Source organism: Emiliania huxleyi, assembly GCF_000372725.1.
Source record: "Emiliania huxleyi CCMP1516 unplaced genomic scaffold EMIHUscaffold_43, whole genome shotgun sequence".
Classification (NCBI taxonomy): domain Eukaryota; phylum Haptophyta; order Isochrysidales; family Noelaerhabdaceae; genus Emiliania; species Emiliania huxleyi.
Window position 1 is genome coordinate 629,177 of NW_005198751.1, and position 16,234 is coordinate 645,410.

Genomic DNA, 16,234 nt, shown 5'->3' on the forward strand with positions numbered 1-16,234 from the left:
GAGGGGAGAGGAGGAGGGGAGAGGAGGAGGGGAGAGGAGGAGGGGAGAGGAGGAGGGGAGAGCCGGAGGGGAGGAGAGAGAGGAGGAGGAGAGGCGAGGAGGGCGGGAGGTTGCTCTCGGAGGTTGCATCGTCTCGTCTCTCACAGTCACGACGGAGAAGAGCTCGACTGTGAACTCATCCTCGTGCACAACCTACGGCGAGATGTGGGGGAGATGTGGGGGAGATGTGGGGAGATGTGGGGAACTCAACCTCGTGCACATTTCACAGCCTGCTGGTGTGGTGGACAGTCAGCAAGAGGAGGGGGTCTCACAAGATGCACAAGAGACGCTCTCTCGGGGGGCGACAACGTCCTCGCGCGGCTATCATAGCGGCGCGCCGCGCGAGCAATCTTTTGGAAGACGTCGAGCTGGTCCACCACGAGCTGGCCTAGTGCGTTTGAGAGTAGCGCGAGTGAGGGACGAAGTGGTGAGCGCTTCGAGCAAGGCTCCTTGACACGGGCTGGCCTGCCATCTGGGTCTTGATCTTGCCTCCGCCGCCGAGCGGGCAGGGGCGGGTCGAGAGGGTGCCTTTGGGGGGGGAGGGGGGGGGAGGGGCGAGGGCCTCCCCCGAGGGCTGACTCGGGGTGACGTTCTCCTTTCGGAACCTTAGTATGGATTCGGGCATGTGTGTGTGCGGGAGGGAGCGAGAGGGTGATTGGGGAGAGAGGAGGAGGGAGGGAGAACGCGCGGCGCGGCCGGGCCCCGGACAGCGCCCCGGACAGGCCCCGGATAGGCGGTCGCAACATCGCGGCGGACGCAGAGGCGAGAGTGATACGCGGGGCGGGGCGCGGGGCAGCCGCGCGCCATGTGGATGTCGATGAGGAGGTCAAAGGCGAGCATGCCGACGGCGAAGTGGGACCACTGCGACTCGGGCTTCTGAAGCAATATGTTGTCCACCTTCATGTCGAAGAGCGAGATGATACCCTGGACAAACGGCTTGCCAATAGCCAGCTTGATGTCGGACGGCGGCGGCTCGGCCGGGCGCGAGAAGAAGAGACCGGCTCCGACGAGCAGCGCGAGCATTGGCGCAATGCGGAGGGCTCGCGAGCCGCGGCTGGCGCGGAGCATCGGCTCGCCAGGCTCGACGGTGGGGACACTCTGCATCGCTGACAAGTAAGCCAACAAGGACGCGCCGCCAAAATCCAAAAAGAATTTATTCTCTGGCGTGCCCCGCTCCCGTTCCCCTGTGTCCCTGATCGTCCTTACAAGATCCTGCTCGTGCAGGTGGGGACCCTGTCGCGTCTCCCACCCCTTGTTTGGTGTGTCCGTTTTATTTATTTATTTTTAAAAGAGTTCTATCGGCGCCTCGCTCGCACGACACTGGGCACGGGACGCCGCCTTATGTGTCCCAAAGAATTTCACTGGGCACTTGTGGTGGCGGCGTGCCGTCCTCCCATCCCTCCCTTGGTTTGTCTGTTTTCTGTCTTTCTTTCTTTCACTGGGCACGGGACTGGCGCGCACTGGCACTCACTAACAATAACACCCAAAAGAATTTTGCGAGGTCCCGTCCCTGGGCGCACCAACACAGGTACCCCACGGGAGCCGCCTAACCGACTCCTGCGAGGACGGCGAGGCACTTAGCTCCGGGTGCAGGGGGCGAAAGCCGGCCGGCCCGGGCCCCTTTTACGCCTGCCGTTTTTTTGGGGAGGGTACCCATCCTCGAGTACCCTCCCCACTCCCGCCTCTCATTTGTGTCACACCACGCGGAACGCATCTCCATCGCTTCGGTGAAGGGGGTGAACCGCGCCATCCTCGATCGCCGTGCAAAGCTCGCTTCCGAGCTCTCACGCCGCGCGTAGGCCCTTAGGGGCCTAGAGAACACAACCCCCTCTCCCTTTTCTCCCAGTAAGCTAAAAGTACGTACCCGAGGGTGAACTGGGAGAAAAGGGAGACTTGGTTGTGTTGAGCACTTGAGCACTGGATAGGGTCGGTTCCGCATGGTACGGGACCCCTCGATCGTCTCGCCCTCCCTCATTGGTTGTGTTCTCTATGTATGAAGCGCACCCAGCGGGCCGGTGATTGATCGGGATCGTGCTGCGGGCAAGAGAGCCCTGACCCTTGGGGGGTGGCCGCAGGGTCAGGAGGGAGGGGGCGAACGAAATAAAAACGGCGGCCCGAGAATTAGTTATGACGATCGGCCGTCGATCCCGAAGGGTCGTCGGTTGAGCTAGGGAGCCTGGCGATGGACGCCACCGCGACCCCTCGTGGCATCTCTCTCGCCGCCGGCGAGCTGGGGGCTCGCGGACGGCAAAACAATTAGATAACAGTGTACAGCCGTGAGAATTAGTTCAACTGTGAACGGGGACATGTGCGGGACGTGTCAGGGCCGGCTTGCCTTCTGCCCTGGTTGTCGGCCATTGCGAGAGACGCCCGCGTCCCACGGCTCTTGTTTGGGTTCCCTAGCTACGGAACGGCGCCTTTACTCGGCGCTAATAAACACCAGAGACGACTTAGGTTAGGTTAGGTAGGAAGGTGAAGAACAGCCAGACGTTTTTGTGTGAAGAACAGCCAGACGAGTCAACGTACACTCTGACTGGAGCACTTGGAGCACTTGGCGTGCAGTCATCTGGACTCTGTTATTTTTTCCGATGAGCCGGGGTGCCAAATTGCTGCCTTCGCTGGTGCTCTTCCCTGGTGTGCTCTGCACGCAGCATCGAAACTCTCTGAGCCTTGCCTGGCGCATACATGATCATCAGGCAAAGGACGCGTGCCAGCTCTTCCCGCCTCCGATCCTTCCGGCGCGGCATTCTCTCTGGCGAGTGGACGCTGCCTCCCACTGGGTGCCGCGAACGAGGCATCATCCCTTGGTCGCTGCCCTTCCGTGTGAGCGAGGCGGAGGCGCGCTGCGCCTTTGAGACGTGGCGGAGCAGCGGACGCCGGCCAGACCCGCAGCTCTCCGTCCGCCACGTCCGGCCGGTTCACCTGCCGTACTACATCTTCACCGGTCGGCTCGAGGTGACCTTCAAGGGCGTGCTCGGCTTCGGCAAGACCGAGTACGCCGCGCACGGCCTCCGCTGCTCGACAGAGCTCGGCCCGGACGAGGGCGCCGCGACGGCAGTCTACGCCGGCTTTGACTTCCGCAGGCGGTACGTGCGAGAGACGCTGTCGGGCGACGTGTCGGAGGCGCTGCTGGAAAGCGCCGTCCCCTTCTCGCAGCTGGCCGACCAGCCTGCCGGCGCCGGCGTCGAGTCCTTCAAGATGAAGCCGTCCTTTGCCTATGCGCAGCGCCTCTGCGAACGGCTTCCGGGTGCAGCGCCGAGATGCGCCGAGATGCGCCGAGAGGCGCCGAGAGGAGCTGAGAGGAGGAGCCGAGGCGCCGAGATGCGACGAGACACGCGCAGCCACGCTCCTAGCCGCCTCGCTCCCCGCCGCCTCGCTCCGCCGCCCCCGAGAGGCTCTGCCGGCGTAGGGACCGCGCTGTACGAGGCACGGTGAGACACTTCTCCGAACCTTCTCCGAACCCTCTCTCCTAGGCATCGCGCTGTACGAGGCGGGCCGAGACCTGCTCACCGAGCGTTGCTGCAGCCTCTCGACACCCGGGATGGACCTGCGCTGGAGCCTGCCTGCAGGCAGACCGCCACCTGCGCACGAGCGCGGAGGCGCGCGCGCTTCGCTTCGAGGCACGCGGCGGCTCCCTCGCCCCCGCCGCCGCTGCCTCGGGACGTGTCCATCGGGGCGTGTCCACGACGCGCCCCCCCGTGCCTCGTCCCGTCTGCAGGCAGCCGACGGCTCCTTCGTGTGCCCCGCGGGCGAGAGGCCGCCCTGCTACGTGCGCGGCGAGGAGGCAGGGAGAGGTGCTCTGGGCCACCCGCCCCTCAGCGGTGCGGTTGCGCCACAGGTGCGCGCCGAGGAGGTCAAGAGCCGTCTCGAGGGCGCGAAGCTGCACTCGCACGGCGCCTGCTGCTGGCCTGTGCCGCTGGCGTCCGTGGATACGGACTGGGCCGGACCAGGCACTGCACACTAGTAGGCGCGCGGCTGCGTCTCAGAGCGGAGGAGGCCGAGTTCACCCGAGATCAGCCGAGACCAGCCGAGATGAGTTCAGCAGGCGCGCTGCTGCTGCCTCTCTGGGCGGTCGAGTACGTGACGCACGGGTTGCCGTTCCGCGCGTTTGTGTCTGCGCTGCTTCCGGGCGGACAGCCTGACCGTGGCGGGCATGTCCACGACACGTCCAAGACAGGTCCGGGACTCTTCCCGCAGGCGACAACCCGACCGTGGCGGGCATGTCGCATGTGGCGCCCTGGGAGGTGGTCTACGCTGTGCCGAGGCCGGCCCCGTCCCCCCCCCCTTTCCCCCTTTACCCCCCTCCCCCCCCCCCTCCCTCCACCCCTCGCTGCGGCGGCACCAGGTGCGCCGCTACTGGCTCAACGAGCTCGAACGAGTCATGCCGCAGCTCGAGAGGCGAGACGAGGGCGGCCGGCAGCGCGGGCTGCCCTGCTTTGGCGCGCCTCGCCAAGCGGCGGACGCCGACGACTATGCACTGCTCGGCTTGTGCGCCGAGCCGCCCCCGACCGCCGCCGCCGTCGGCGCCGCCTTCCGTGCGCTGGCGATGGCGTCGCACCCCGACCAGCAGCCCGGGCTGAGCGAGAGGGAGCGCGCGGACGTGACGAGGCGCTTCCGCAGGCTGCTGGACGCGCACGGGCGGCTGCGGCGCAAGCACCGCGCTGACGAGCGGGGGACGAGTTAGGATGTGAGACAGGCCGAGGCGGCATCCACCATCCTGAGAGCGCGCGGTCGACGCTTCAGAGCCAAAAAATTGGAGTTTTCTCGGGAAAATAAAGAGGAAAAGAGAGGGTGCTGTAGAGAAAAAAGGAAAGGAAATAAAAAGACGGGGTGCGAGAGGAAAAGCATATACAGCCTAACCCGCCCCGCCCCGCCCCGCCCCCCCCACCGGACTAACCCGCGAGCCGCTCCCGGCTCCGCCCCCCGCCCAAGGCCCAACCCCCACCCGCGCCTGTGCCTGCCACCCGTGCCGCCTCCTCCACGCTCGCCCACGACGCCAGCCGCCCGTCGCCCGCCGCACCGCCGTCTCGCCCGCCGCCAATCAGAATTTTACGAGGAAACAATTCCAGGTGTCCCATCCCTCGCTTGGCTTGCCGCGTTGCCGGTGTTCTTTCTTTCTTCGTCTGCGTGTGTGGAGTGTGGGTTGGTTTTATTTTCCATTTCCGGGCGCGTTACCTCGCACGGCAGGTTCTGCCGGGCTCTGCGCTTCACCTGTGATCCTGTGTGAGCTCTGTGTGTGAAGTATTTTCTTCTCAATAAGAGGGCTCCCGCGGCGATCAACACCGCAACTCCTTTTCTAAATTTCACCACTCTTCTTACGCGCGACGACGCTACAGCCTACCAAACCTCCACACACTTCTACTCACCCTCGGACATGCTTTTGGGACGGTCGTTGCTCGCGCCGTTGGGAAACGCAAGGCGCACCTTTTTGTTTTGAAGACCTCGATACTTAGCGCACTGCTCGGGCGAGAGCTCAAACACGTGCCGCGTCTCGTCTTCGCCGCCGGCTACGCGCACAGACACAGTACGCGGCAGCGCCGACACGTGAACCCGCGTGCACGTCAGCGACGGGTCGCGCACGCCGCACGAGGCGCATGCGTGCAGCGGCAGCGCGTGCGCCATGCGCTCGTCGCTCCACTCGCCCAGCAGCCGCCGCTTCGTCTCGTCGGAGACGTGCACGCAGCGCTGCAGCAGCGCCGCCGTCTCGTCCTCGGGCCGCTCCAGGTCCATGACGACGTTCGTCGAGGCGTGGAAGCGCGTCTCCAGGTCGATGGCCGCCTGCTCGGCCGCGGCGAGCTTGCCCTGGTCGACGCACATGCCGCACACCGCGTGCGCCGGGCAGCCGCACTGGCCGCGTTGTGGGCGCACGGTCTTGGCGACCGCCGGCGCTGCGCGCCGGTCGTGCTGCTCACGCTGCCGGCGGCGCTGGTCGCGCGCCTGCCGATCGCGCGTGTTCGCGGCGGCTGCATCTCCTGCTCGTTTCGCTCGCACCCGAGCGGCGGTCGCCAGGCGCTTCAGGTCGGCGGTGCTGCGCGCGCGGCCGTCGGCTCTGCACAGCCACATGTCCTCCTCCTCGGCAGGCTCGCACGGCTTGCCGTCGAACTGCGGCGGGAACCCGCGACGACGCTTCGCCCAGGCCGGGCACGATGGTGCCGCGACGAGCGGCGTCGAGGCGACGGCCATCGATGGGTCCAGAAGACTTGGAGACACTTCTAAACCAAAAATCGAGCACAAGTGCGTTACATGGGCATGGCCGGCGTTTCTGCACCGAACGATCTTACTTTCGGCTATCGAAAGTGTTGATCTATAACAAGGCTGTGAAACGGCCGGCAAACCCCGCAAAGTGACCCGTTTTTACCCACCCACGCCCGTGCGCGCGTATCTTAGCTAAGGTACGCGGCCACACGCGCTGGCGCGCACGGCAACCGGGACTTACACGCGCGACACGAGGGACTGCGTATCCTCGCCTGCCTCGGGGGAGAATAGCCGCCCTCACCCGCTGCCGCGCATCGAGCTCGGCGGGGCCTGATACGTGTCATTCTGTGCCGGCGCGTATCTTAGCCAAGATACGCGGCCACACGTGCAGACGCGTATAGCGGTACTCGCGCCCACACGTGCAGCCGCCTATCTTGGCCAACATAGGCGGCTGCACTCGCAGCCGCGTACCGCGTGACATACACGCCCACGCATGGGGCGCGTATGTTCCCCTAGATAGGCGCCCACACGTGTAGCCGCGTATGTGAACATCCCTCTGTGCACGTGCCAGCGCGAGTCGCCTTCGCCGACGGGCCGTTTCACGCGCTCACGCCCGCCTATGTTGGCCAAGATAGGCGGCTGCACGTGTGGGCGCGAGTACCGCTATACGCGTCTGCACGTGTGGCCGCGTATCTTGGCTAAGATACGCGCCGGCACAGAATGACACGTATATCAGCCCCGCGCCGAGCTCGATGCGCGGCAGCGGGTGAGGGCGGCTATTCTCCCCCGAGGCAGGCGAGGATACGCAGTCCCTCGTGTCGCGCGTGTAAGTCCCGGTTGCCGTGCGCGCCAGCGCGTGTGGCCGCGTACCTTAGCTAAGATACGCGCGCACGGGCGTGGGTGGGTAAAAACGGGTCACTTTGCGGGGTTTGCCGAAACGGCCATCGTGCGCGGATTCTGGGCGGGCTACGCTGGTTTTATGCGGAGGCTACGGCCCCGTCGTGACTAGCCCCGTACCTGCAAAACGTGGCGCCGCGGCTGGAAGGACAACGTTCCCTGCTTCATGGCCGATCTATTCGGCAAGCGGGCGCGCGCCGCCGAGGGCATGGCCGCACGCGAAATGACGCTCGAGCAGACCGTGGCCCTCAACGAGAGGCTGCGCCGCGACGGCAAGATCATCGCCGTCGGAAGCGCTAAGAAGTCCAACGACGACCCCTTTGCCTCTGCGCCAGTGCTGCCCAGCCGAGCCGCCGCAGCGGCCAGTGCTGCCGCCGCCGCGCCGCCTGTCGCCCCCGCACCGCCGCCGCGGCCCGCGACAGCCGCCGCCGCTCCGAGCGTCGACATGCTCTCCGAGATTGCGATGAACGAGCTTCCGCTGGCGGTGCCTGGCTCCAAGCTGGCCGCGTCGGCGCACTCCATCCCCTCTGTGACGTCGCTCGACATGGCGCCGCCGCCTCCTGCGCCGGACGGGCCGGCGGCGGGCTATCGCGCGAGCGGAGCGCCCGCCGCGCTCGAACTGCGGGCGGGCGAGGTGCTCGGCAAGCACAAGTGGCGGGAGACGCTCGAGGGCGCGGTGGTTGCCACCAGCCGAGGGAGGGGCGCCGCCCTCGCGCCCGGCACGCCCCTCCGCAAGATTGTCGCGGCGCAGCAGGCGCAGCAGGCCCAGGCGGCCGTCCTCGCCCCCGCCTCCTTCCTCGTCGGCACCGCCGCGTGCGTCCTCGGCGCCGCCGTCGCCGCAGCCTCCCTGTGGGTCGCCGCGGGCAAGCCGGGGTATCGGCAGGCGGTCGACCGCGTGGCCGAGAAGAACGTGGCGCGGCGGGACCGGCTGCAGGCTGGCGCGGTCGGCGCGACCACCACCGCCATCAGCGCCGCGGCCGAGACGGCGGTCCTCGAGTCGTCGGTCGTGCGCGACCTGGCGCCGGAGATTCGGAAACAGTTTGGCGGCAAGGCCAAGGGCTGAGGGCTGGGAGGCGACGCGATCTTCTTGGGCCCTGGCGCCGCGCGAGAGAGGGCGAGGGAAGCGCGCGGCGCCGCTTGTACATTCTTGTGCGACCCCACCACCAGCGCCGGGGCAACCAGTGTCTAGAGTACATTCTCACTTCTCTATTTCTTGGGTCTGCCGTGCACCGGCCCGGTGACCCTCCGGTGTATGGTGTGTGTGCACGGGCGGGGAGCGTCAGGCTCTCCGCACGCTCTGTGGGTGTGGCTCTCGTCGAGTCTCTCACCTGTACTTTACGCGAAGCTCCTTCTGTGTACTGACGCATTTTCACCACACAAATTACATGATCCATATTGCGACAAGGTGGGCCGCGCGGAAGGCACGGCAATAAGCCAAAACGAACGTAAGAACACGGCGCGTCCGAGAGCAAGTCCGAGAGCGCTCGAGAGGACGAGCGGCGAGCGCGAGAGATTGCGGCATCCGAACGAACTTCTGGACGAAAAGAGAGCGGCGCATGCCAGGGCGAGAAGCAGGGCGACCCTGCGCCGCGCTACCTCCCATTCACGTCGATCACGTCGGCGTCGTCCCCCCGAGACTTCCCAGCCGAGGAGGGAGCGTCCGCCTTTGGCGGCGGCGCAGAGGCCTCGTTCACGCTGCGGCCAAGCTCGGTGTTCTCGAGCAGCCAGCCAATCGTGGCGGTAGGCACGACGTCGAGGCCCGGCAGGACCTCCTCCGCAAAGGCGAGGCCGGTGAGGATGGAGTTGCCGTAAAGGTAGTTCACGAGGAGCGCCGAAACGGGCGCCCACGCCAGGTCGGCTCCCTCGCCCGCGAGCGGCACCGCATAGCTGGCGACGCCAACGAGGTCGATGAGTATGCTGACGAGCAGCTTGATCAGCCGTTCGTTGTCGGGACCTGGCGACGCGCTGCACCAGACTGTTTGTACGCGTAGGGCCGCAGTCTGCTGGAAAAGGGCTCGCCGCGGCGGCTGCACGAAAGCAGCGGATGCAGCAGCTGGAAAGCGCTGCGCGTGCGTGGCGAGCTCGATGGGCCGTGCGCTTGGCGCAAAGGATGGCGTGAGCGCATGCGCGGTAGAGGTTGAGCAAAGCAGACAGAGGAGGAAGCGGCGCGCCATCGGCTCGGGCCGCTTGTTTTCTCTGTGGAAATCTTTTTCTTTCTTTGCTAATTGGACAGGCGCTTTCTTGAAGAAAAAGAAAAAGCGGCACCCGATGGCCTCCCACGGATCGGCGCCCGCCTGTCTGGCCTCTCGCCTGAGCAGCTCGTCGCCTTCGTCGACGAGCAGGCGCCCCTCTGGAGCGCCACCGCGCTGCGCGTGGCGGAGGAGCACGCCGCACGGCTCGCGGAGCAGCCCGAGTGGGTGCTCTCCGAGGTCCTCCTCTCGCCGGACCTCGCCCCGCACACCCTCGCCCAGCTGCCGACCAAGGAGCACGCCGTCAAGGGGACGTGCCGCGCGTGGCGCCGCGGCTGGAAGGAGACGCTGAAGAAGCGCGAGAGGCCGCGCCTGCTCGTGTTCGGCGGCCACGACAGCGAGGGTAGGACTGTCAACTCGCTGGAGCGGTACGACCCGTCAACGAATGAGTGGGAGGAGGAGGCTGTGGCGCCGATGCCTTCGACACGAAGGTATGTCGGCACGGCGGTGCTCGAGGGCAAGCTCTACGCGGCGGGCGGCCAGAGCGAGGCCGACAACGGCGCAACTTCCAACCTGGTGGAGCGGTACGACTTTGCCACGAAAGCGTGGGAGGAGGTGGCGCCGATGGCGACGCCACGCAAGGCTCACAAAATGGCGGTGCTCGACGGCAAGCTGTACGCCGTGGGCGGGTACGACGACCACTACCTCACCTCGGTGGAGCGGTACGATCCGGCGGATTAATCACGCCGTGGCGGCTCTCGACGTCAAACTCTATGCTATCCGCGGGTACGACGGTGGCTACCTCGCCTCGGTGGAGAGGTACGACCCGGCGACGAACGCGTGGGAGGCGGTGGCGCCGATGGCGACGGATCGGAGTCGTCACGCCGTGGCGGTGCTGGACGGCAAGCTGTACGCTGTGGGCGGGTACAACGATGACAACTTTAGCCACAGCTCAGTCGAGCGGTACGACCCGGCGACAAACGCGTGGGAGGCGGTGGCGCCGATGGCGGAGGCTCGGCAGGCTCACGGCATGGCGGTGCTGGACGGCAAGCTGTACGCTGTGGGAGGCGTCAGCGCCGACAACGACGACGACGACGACCCCGGCTGGCTCAGCTCGGTGGAGCGGTACGACCCGGCGCTGCACGCGTGGGAGGCGGGTACGCCCATCAGGTCGGCGCGTGCTGGCCATTGCATTGCCCTCCTGTGTTTCCAACCCCTCTCTGTGTGCGCGCGCTCCCCCGCGGCGGCCGACGGCGACGCCGCGAGAGCCAGTGCGCCTGCTTGGGATAGACTCTCGCCCCTCCTCTCTCTCACCCCTCGTACGGCTATGGGTGGTGGTCTGTTAACGAGTTAGATATGACACAACCATCACTGCAACGACTTGATAGCGACACACTGACGCATGAGGCATCTCGGACACAGACGGAGAATCTCTCTCTCAGACGGGATAGAAGCCGGCCACGAAAATCCATCGGCAGGAAATCGGAAGGACACGCCGGACATGCACAAGAGAGGACACCGCGTTGAGTGCCAGTCATGAGTGAGCGGCGGAATCAGAGCTCGGCCGATGGGTATAGCACCCGAGAAAAGAGGGCAAAGGCGGCCAGCGCACACACGGCGAGCCCCACGAGTCTGACAGACAACCGGGAGTCCACACGAGCGCACGGATAGACGCCTTCCGCGTTGGCATGTGTCGGCAGGCTCGGACCGGCGCTCCGCCGCTGCAGCAGCTGGGAGAAGGAAGACATGGGCTCAACGGCGTCGCTCGTCGGCAACCTTCCTCCTAGCTAGTCGCGTTCGTGGCTTATTTTTTCTTTTTTTTGAGAGCGCCTTCGTTGTTAATAGTACAAACCCAATGGTCCTCTGCGAGCGGTCCTTCGCTGCAGTCACACACACGCACACGCCACGCCGCACCGCGCGCCCGCCCACCGCCCCGCCCAGGCGGGAAAGAGGTGGGGAGATGGGACAGCGAAGGAGGAGCACGAGCACGTATGGGAGGGTTCAGTAATGCGCCACGCTGCCCGGCGTCTCTCACTTTCCGGGACAGCCCCGCCCTTGTGAGGCAGGAAAGTGACGGCTACCCCGTACGCGCCTGCCGCTCTACTCGTCGCCGACCGCCCATTCGCCCCTCCTCGTTCCCCCCTCGAATGCTCCGGACCCCGACAAGCCGCCCGACGTTGGGCCTCTGCCCCGCACGCTCCCGCCCCTCTGCCCCTCACACACACCCAGGCCCGACATGCACATACAAGACAAACCCGGCGTCCTGCTCTCAAAAGAAAAGAAAAAATGGGAAGGAGGAGACCAGCGGGGGAGACTCCCCGCCTATGCAACACCCCAGAGAGGGGCTGCCATCGCCGAAGCTGTGCCTAAGCATAACTCCCAAACCCGCAGCGGCCCGGGGGGCCTTGGGGGCAGCCTGCCGGACCGCTGTTGCACGGGGCTAAGCACCAGAAGGGGGATGGGCTATCGTCCGTGCTTCCCCTCTTTTCGTCAGAGTGGGACCTACGCCGCGCCGGGTAAGGGGCGCGCCCGGTCCTCGACGGAGCCGCGCGCCCCGAACGACCCAGGCGACGAGTAGTCGTCGTCGAACCTTCGGCATGTAGTCGCCCGTGGTTAGCGCCCCTCCTCCCTCGCCCGTCCCTACTCGTACTGCTCTCGAGGCGCCCGCGGCATCTCGCCGCCCATCTTCGGCCACGCGTTGTAGTCGAAGATGGCGGCGTTGCGCCTCGCGACGATGGCCGAGTGCACTTGCAGGAAGCGCTTGCGCTCGCTACTGACCCGCCATCGTTCGCTGTCGGAGGACGCCTTAGCGGCCTTGATGTCGAAGTTGGTGTTGAACCACGTCGCCGCCTCGTGCCCGATGCCGCCGCGCGTGCTCGCCGCCCACGTCATAAAGTCGCAGTTTTTGGCGTCGCACGCCGCTGCCTTGGCCTTCCGCTTCGTCTCCTCGGCGTAGTCGGTGGCTAGGCGCTTGCCGCTCGCCAGCGGGCGCAGCCTGTCATGGTGCACCGCGGTGACGCACGTTTTTCTTTTCTTATCTTTTCCTGAGCACTTCCTGAGCACTTCCCTGAACACAGCAACAACCCAACCTAGCCTAACCGCAAGTCAAGTCCGAACAGTGTCAAGCCCAGGCCTCTCAGTTCACGCCGGAATCGTGAACCGTGAACCGTGAACCAACTATAGCCCCCGCCCCGAGTCCGTGAAGCCCGAACCGTGAACCGACTAGCCCCCACCCCGAGTCCGTGAACCGTGATCCGTGAACCGACTCCTCCCGCGACACCCGCCGCGAACCGTGAACCGTGAACGAACCGAGTCTGGCGAACCGGCGGTGAACCGCCGGTTCGCGAACTGGGTTCGCGAACTGGTTCGTGAACCGCCCCCACCAAGTTCGCGCGGCGGTTCGCGAACTGGGTTCGCGAGAACTGGTTCGTGAACCGCCCCACCAAGTTCGCGCGGTTATCAACTAATTCTAACCGCGAACGACTGCGAATCAAACTCGATGGAGACCTACTTGCCGGGCTCATAGTCCTTCTCGAGTGCTTGCGCATGCACTCCAATGAAGGCGCGCGGTTCATGCGGAGAATCACCACACCATCGAGTACTCCTCCGCGTTGAGACTGAGGCGGTAACGGTGCACCACCTGCTTGTCGCAGAAAGACTCGGCCATGAGGGCGCCGATCTGGCCGGTCGAGCAGCTCCCGCCATCCCCGGGAGGAATTAAGCCAAACCGTGGCTGCTTCTCAAGGTCGCGGTAAATCCGTCCCATGTCCAGGTGAAGCTGGTCGATGAGGTCGTCTTGAGGATCGAAGTCGTACTTGTCGTTCTCCTGTGAACAAGCGCGATATGAGTTCGAAAGTAAAATCCGTAAGTTGTCGGCGTCGGAGGAGCGTGGGCGGCAACTGTATGTTAGAGCTGAGGGGCGACAGACGGCCGGCGGGCAGAGGCACAGGCTGTGGCACAGGTAGCCCATCATCTCGTCGAACTCCCCTCGAGGAACTCCCGCCACTTTGTTCCGGCTTTTCGCCGCGCCTTCGAATTTCTGGGTCTCGGTTCACGGGTGTGGTTCGCGAACTGTGGTTCGCGAACTGTGTCGGTGTGTAAGAGGTGTGAAAGTAAAGCTTGGTTCATGAACTAGTTCAGTGATTCACCCTCGTGCCTCGAACGAACCGACCGTGAGGAACTCTGAACCGTGAACTCGAACCGAGGTCCGAGCAGGACAAAAGGGCGAACCGCGAACGAACCGTGAACGAAGGGAGAACCAGGCGGGGCGGCGTCGGGCCGAACCGTGAACCGTGAACAGACTAGCACCCACCCGAGTCCGTGAACCGCGAACCGTGAACCGCGAACAGTTGTAAAAGGCCTGCTCGGCCGTGGCTTCTTCAGCCCGCGCGATGGCCGACTCGTCGTGTCTGCTCGAGTGGCACCCGTACGCCAAGGACCGGACGATGGGCCTCAACCACCAGCTCGCGTCGCTCTCCTGCGCGCTGGCCGAGGCGCACCACCTCGGCCGCACCCTCGTGCTTCCGCCCAGCATGTGCCTCTTCGGGCTGCACACCGAGCGCTGGTCGGGCTCCGACGCTCCTGGCGGACGGTGCGTGCCGATGGGCGACCTGTTCGACCTCGAGCTTCTCTCGCGGCTCGTCCCGGTGGTGCTCGGCCCGATTGAGAACCGGACCTCGCCGCAGCAGCTGCGCGGCGCGGTCGACGTGCGGCGCGGCCTCAAATCGGCAGAGGTGGCGAGCCAGCACCCGTGCGCGAGGGCGCCGGTGGTGCGGCGGCGCGTGGACAACTTTTGGTTCACGATGTGCTCGAAGCGCATCGCCGACTCAGACTCCATCATGGGCGCGCTGCACGCCGCGCTCGGCTCTCCTCCGTCCGCAAAGAGGCGAGAGCCGGGCACCGTAGGCGTCCCCTCCCTCGACCCCTCGGCCGGCTCTCGCACGCCGCCCCCTCCGCCCCTCCCCAGGCCGCTCAACGTCCTCCTCCGCTCGGGCCTCTTCTACTCTCAGCGCATCAAGCGCGCGGTCCGCGCCGTGCAGCGCTCCATCGGAGGCGCGTCCGGCAGATGGGATCCGGCAGACTCGGATTCCTTGCGCGCGCTGTCCCGTGAGAGGGGAGCGAGACTCTCCTCTCCTTCCCCTCGCATCACACCGCTGCCTCGTGACGGAGAGCAGACCCTCTGTTCTCTTGCGCCCGCACTCTCTTCTCGTGCGCCCGCACCACCACACCACTGCCCGCATGTGCATGTGGAGGCGGGGTCCCTTACCCCACTGGTGTGAACAGCCCCCGTCCCCATACTGCACACCCGGCGCCTATGGATGCTCGCCCGGGCACCTCTCGCCCACTCTGCCCCGCAGGCGAGTACTACTCGGTGCACGTGCGCCGCTCCGACAAGCTCACCGCGTGCGACGTCAGGCAACAGCAGGCCGAGCAGCGCTCGCGCGGCCAGCTCGACTACGTCGAGCCTCCGAAGGACGTGAGGGTCGTCGGCGAGTGCAAGGTGCGCGACCAGCTGACGCGCCCCGAGGGACTGCGCCACGCGCTCTCTCTCTGGTTCCCGGAGCAGAGCCGCGTCTACATCGGCAGCACCGAGCGGCCAGACTTCTTTGCGCCGCTGCGCTCGTCGTTCCGGCTCTACTTTGCCGAGGACTTTGGGCGCGCGCTCGCGAACGTGAGCAACAACTACGAGCTCTACGCCGTCGAGACGCTCCTCTTCTTCGGCTCGAGCGGCACCGTCGAGACGCTCGGCTACGCCGCCTCGTGGGTGCAGGACGCCTGCTTCCCGGCGGCGAGGCTGCGGGCCGAGTCTCGCTCAGGCCGGCGGGCGGCGAGGATGCTGCCGCGCCACGCCAACGGGAGCGGCGGTGTGCGAGTCGAGTGCGTCGACCGGTTCGGCCTGGTTGCCAACGGAGTGCGGTGCGCGCCGCCCTCTGCTGCCCGCGGGCAGGCGGGCGTACCTTCGGGGCGTGTCCGCTCGTCCTGACGGCTCCTGCTCCCGCGCGTGCAGGTACGGCCCCGCTTGCGTGGACAACCCGCCGTGCGGCAAGGCGATGCCCCCCTCCCCCCTGTGCCGCAGCCGCGAGGTGTGAACAGCGTCTCTTCACAGCACGGAGCGTGGACAGGCGATGTCCCTCGTTCCGCAGCCGCAAGGCTGCGGGAGGATGGCGAGCGGGTCGAGGGCGGCGGGGCGGGCGGCGGGGGGCGAGTGCGTTCTCTCGGCGCCGGGGCGGGGCTGGCGGCGGCAGTGGTCAAACACGTCGCTGGAGGAGGCTGGGCGGAGCCGGGCATCGGTGTGGGGTGGGCGGGGGGCCGGCGGCAGGGGCAGCAGGGGCAGCTTGGGCAGGGGCAGCGGCCGCCGCGGCGGCGGCGGCGGAGGCGGGAAGAGCGGCGGCGGCGGCGGGAAGAGCGGCGGCGGCGGCGGGAAGAGCGTCTCTGCCCTGCAGCGGCGCGCGCTCGAGTAGTGGCCCGCAAGGAGGGGAGCCTCTCACGCCCCCCTTCCCCCCCCGCGTGAGGGCAGGAGAGTGCTCGAGCTGGAGGCGCTGCTCGCTCGGAGAGAGCTCGACCTCACCCGCTACAAGAACCGGCTGCGCGAGCAAGAGATGGCGGCGACGCTGGCCCAGAGGGAGGCTGCCGCGTCGGAGGGCTCGCGGTGGAGGAGGATCGGCGGCGGGGAGGAGCAGCCGGCCCCGAGCACGAGGTAGGTGCCGTAACATCCGACCCCGATCACCTCTCTTCCCATACTCCCCTTCCACATTTCCACCTCACGTCGAGGCGGCGGGGCGGCGCACCGCGGGCTGAGGACCCCCCGCTCCCCCTGTTTCGTGTTTGCCGAGTCTCGAAATAAATAAATAAAACGCGGTCAAACAGCAAAAAAACAGAAACACTCTGAGACGAGATCAGATGGGCGATTTAGG

The 16,234-nt window shown here is 66.3% G+C and overlaps 5 protein-coding genes across 5 annotated transcripts in view; 2 read left to right on the plus strand and 3 right to left on the minus strand.

The window, feature by feature from the left end:
* Positions 1–1,331, minus strand: part of EMIHUDRAFT_464287 (hypothetical protein) — a gene marked incomplete at its 3' end in the record, with an annotated part of 4,310 nt that extends 2,979 nt beyond the window's left edge. The window contains exons 1-2 of the mRNA XM_005769240.1: positions 760–1,331; positions 145–192 (exon numbers count right to left, since the gene is read on the minus strand). Coding sequence (XP_005769297.1) covers positions 145–192; positions 760–1,143 — 432 coding nt within the window. The 5' untranslated portion in view covers positions 1,144–1,331. The remainder of the gene's footprint in view (positions 1–144; positions 193–759) is intronic.
* A 4,038-nt stretch (positions 1,332–5,369) lies between these two features.
* EMIHUDRAFT_356050 (hypothetical protein) lies at positions 5,370–6,102 on the minus strand (the record flags this gene model as incomplete). The annotated part of the gene is made up of 3 exons (XM_005769241.1): positions 5,370–5,463; positions 5,498–5,499; positions 5,557–6,102. 3 exons carry the CDS (start codon positions 6,100–6,102, stop codon positions 5,370–5,372), a joined length of 642 nt encoding a protein of 213 aa, XP_005769298.1.
* A 1,261-nt stretch (positions 6,103–7,363) lies between these two features.
* On the plus strand, positions 7,364–8,495 carry EMIHUDRAFT_356051 (hypothetical protein). Its single transcript, XM_005769242.1, has 2 exons — positions 7,364–8,379; positions 8,456–8,495. The coding sequence occupies exon 1, from the start codon at positions 7,577–7,579 to the stop codon at positions 8,192–8,194; it is 618 nt and encodes a 205-aa protein (XP_005769299.1). The 5' UTR covers positions 7,364–7,576; the 3' UTR covers positions 8,195–8,379; positions 8,456–8,495.
* A 6-nt stretch (positions 8,496–8,501) lies between these two features.
* EMIHUDRAFT_356053 (hypothetical protein) lies at positions 8,502–9,307 on the minus strand (the record flags this gene model as incomplete). Its single annotated transcript, XM_005769243.1, has 1 exon — positions 8,502–9,307. A coding segment is annotated over one exon (584 nt), but the record flags the coding sequence as incomplete, so codon positions are not given.
* Positions 9,308–13,711: 4,404 nt separating this feature from the next.
* EMIHUDRAFT_102818 (hypothetical protein) lies at positions 13,712–16,021 on the plus strand (the record flags this gene model as incomplete). The annotated part of the gene is made up of 4 exons (XM_005769244.1): positions 13,712–14,426; positions 14,678–15,236; positions 15,328–15,387; positions 15,838–16,021. The coding sequence occupies 4 exons, from the start codon at positions 13,712–13,714 to the stop codon at positions 16,019–16,021; spliced, it is 1,518 nt and encodes a 505-aa protein (XP_005769301.1).
* Positions 16,022–16,234: the final 213 nt, after the last annotated feature.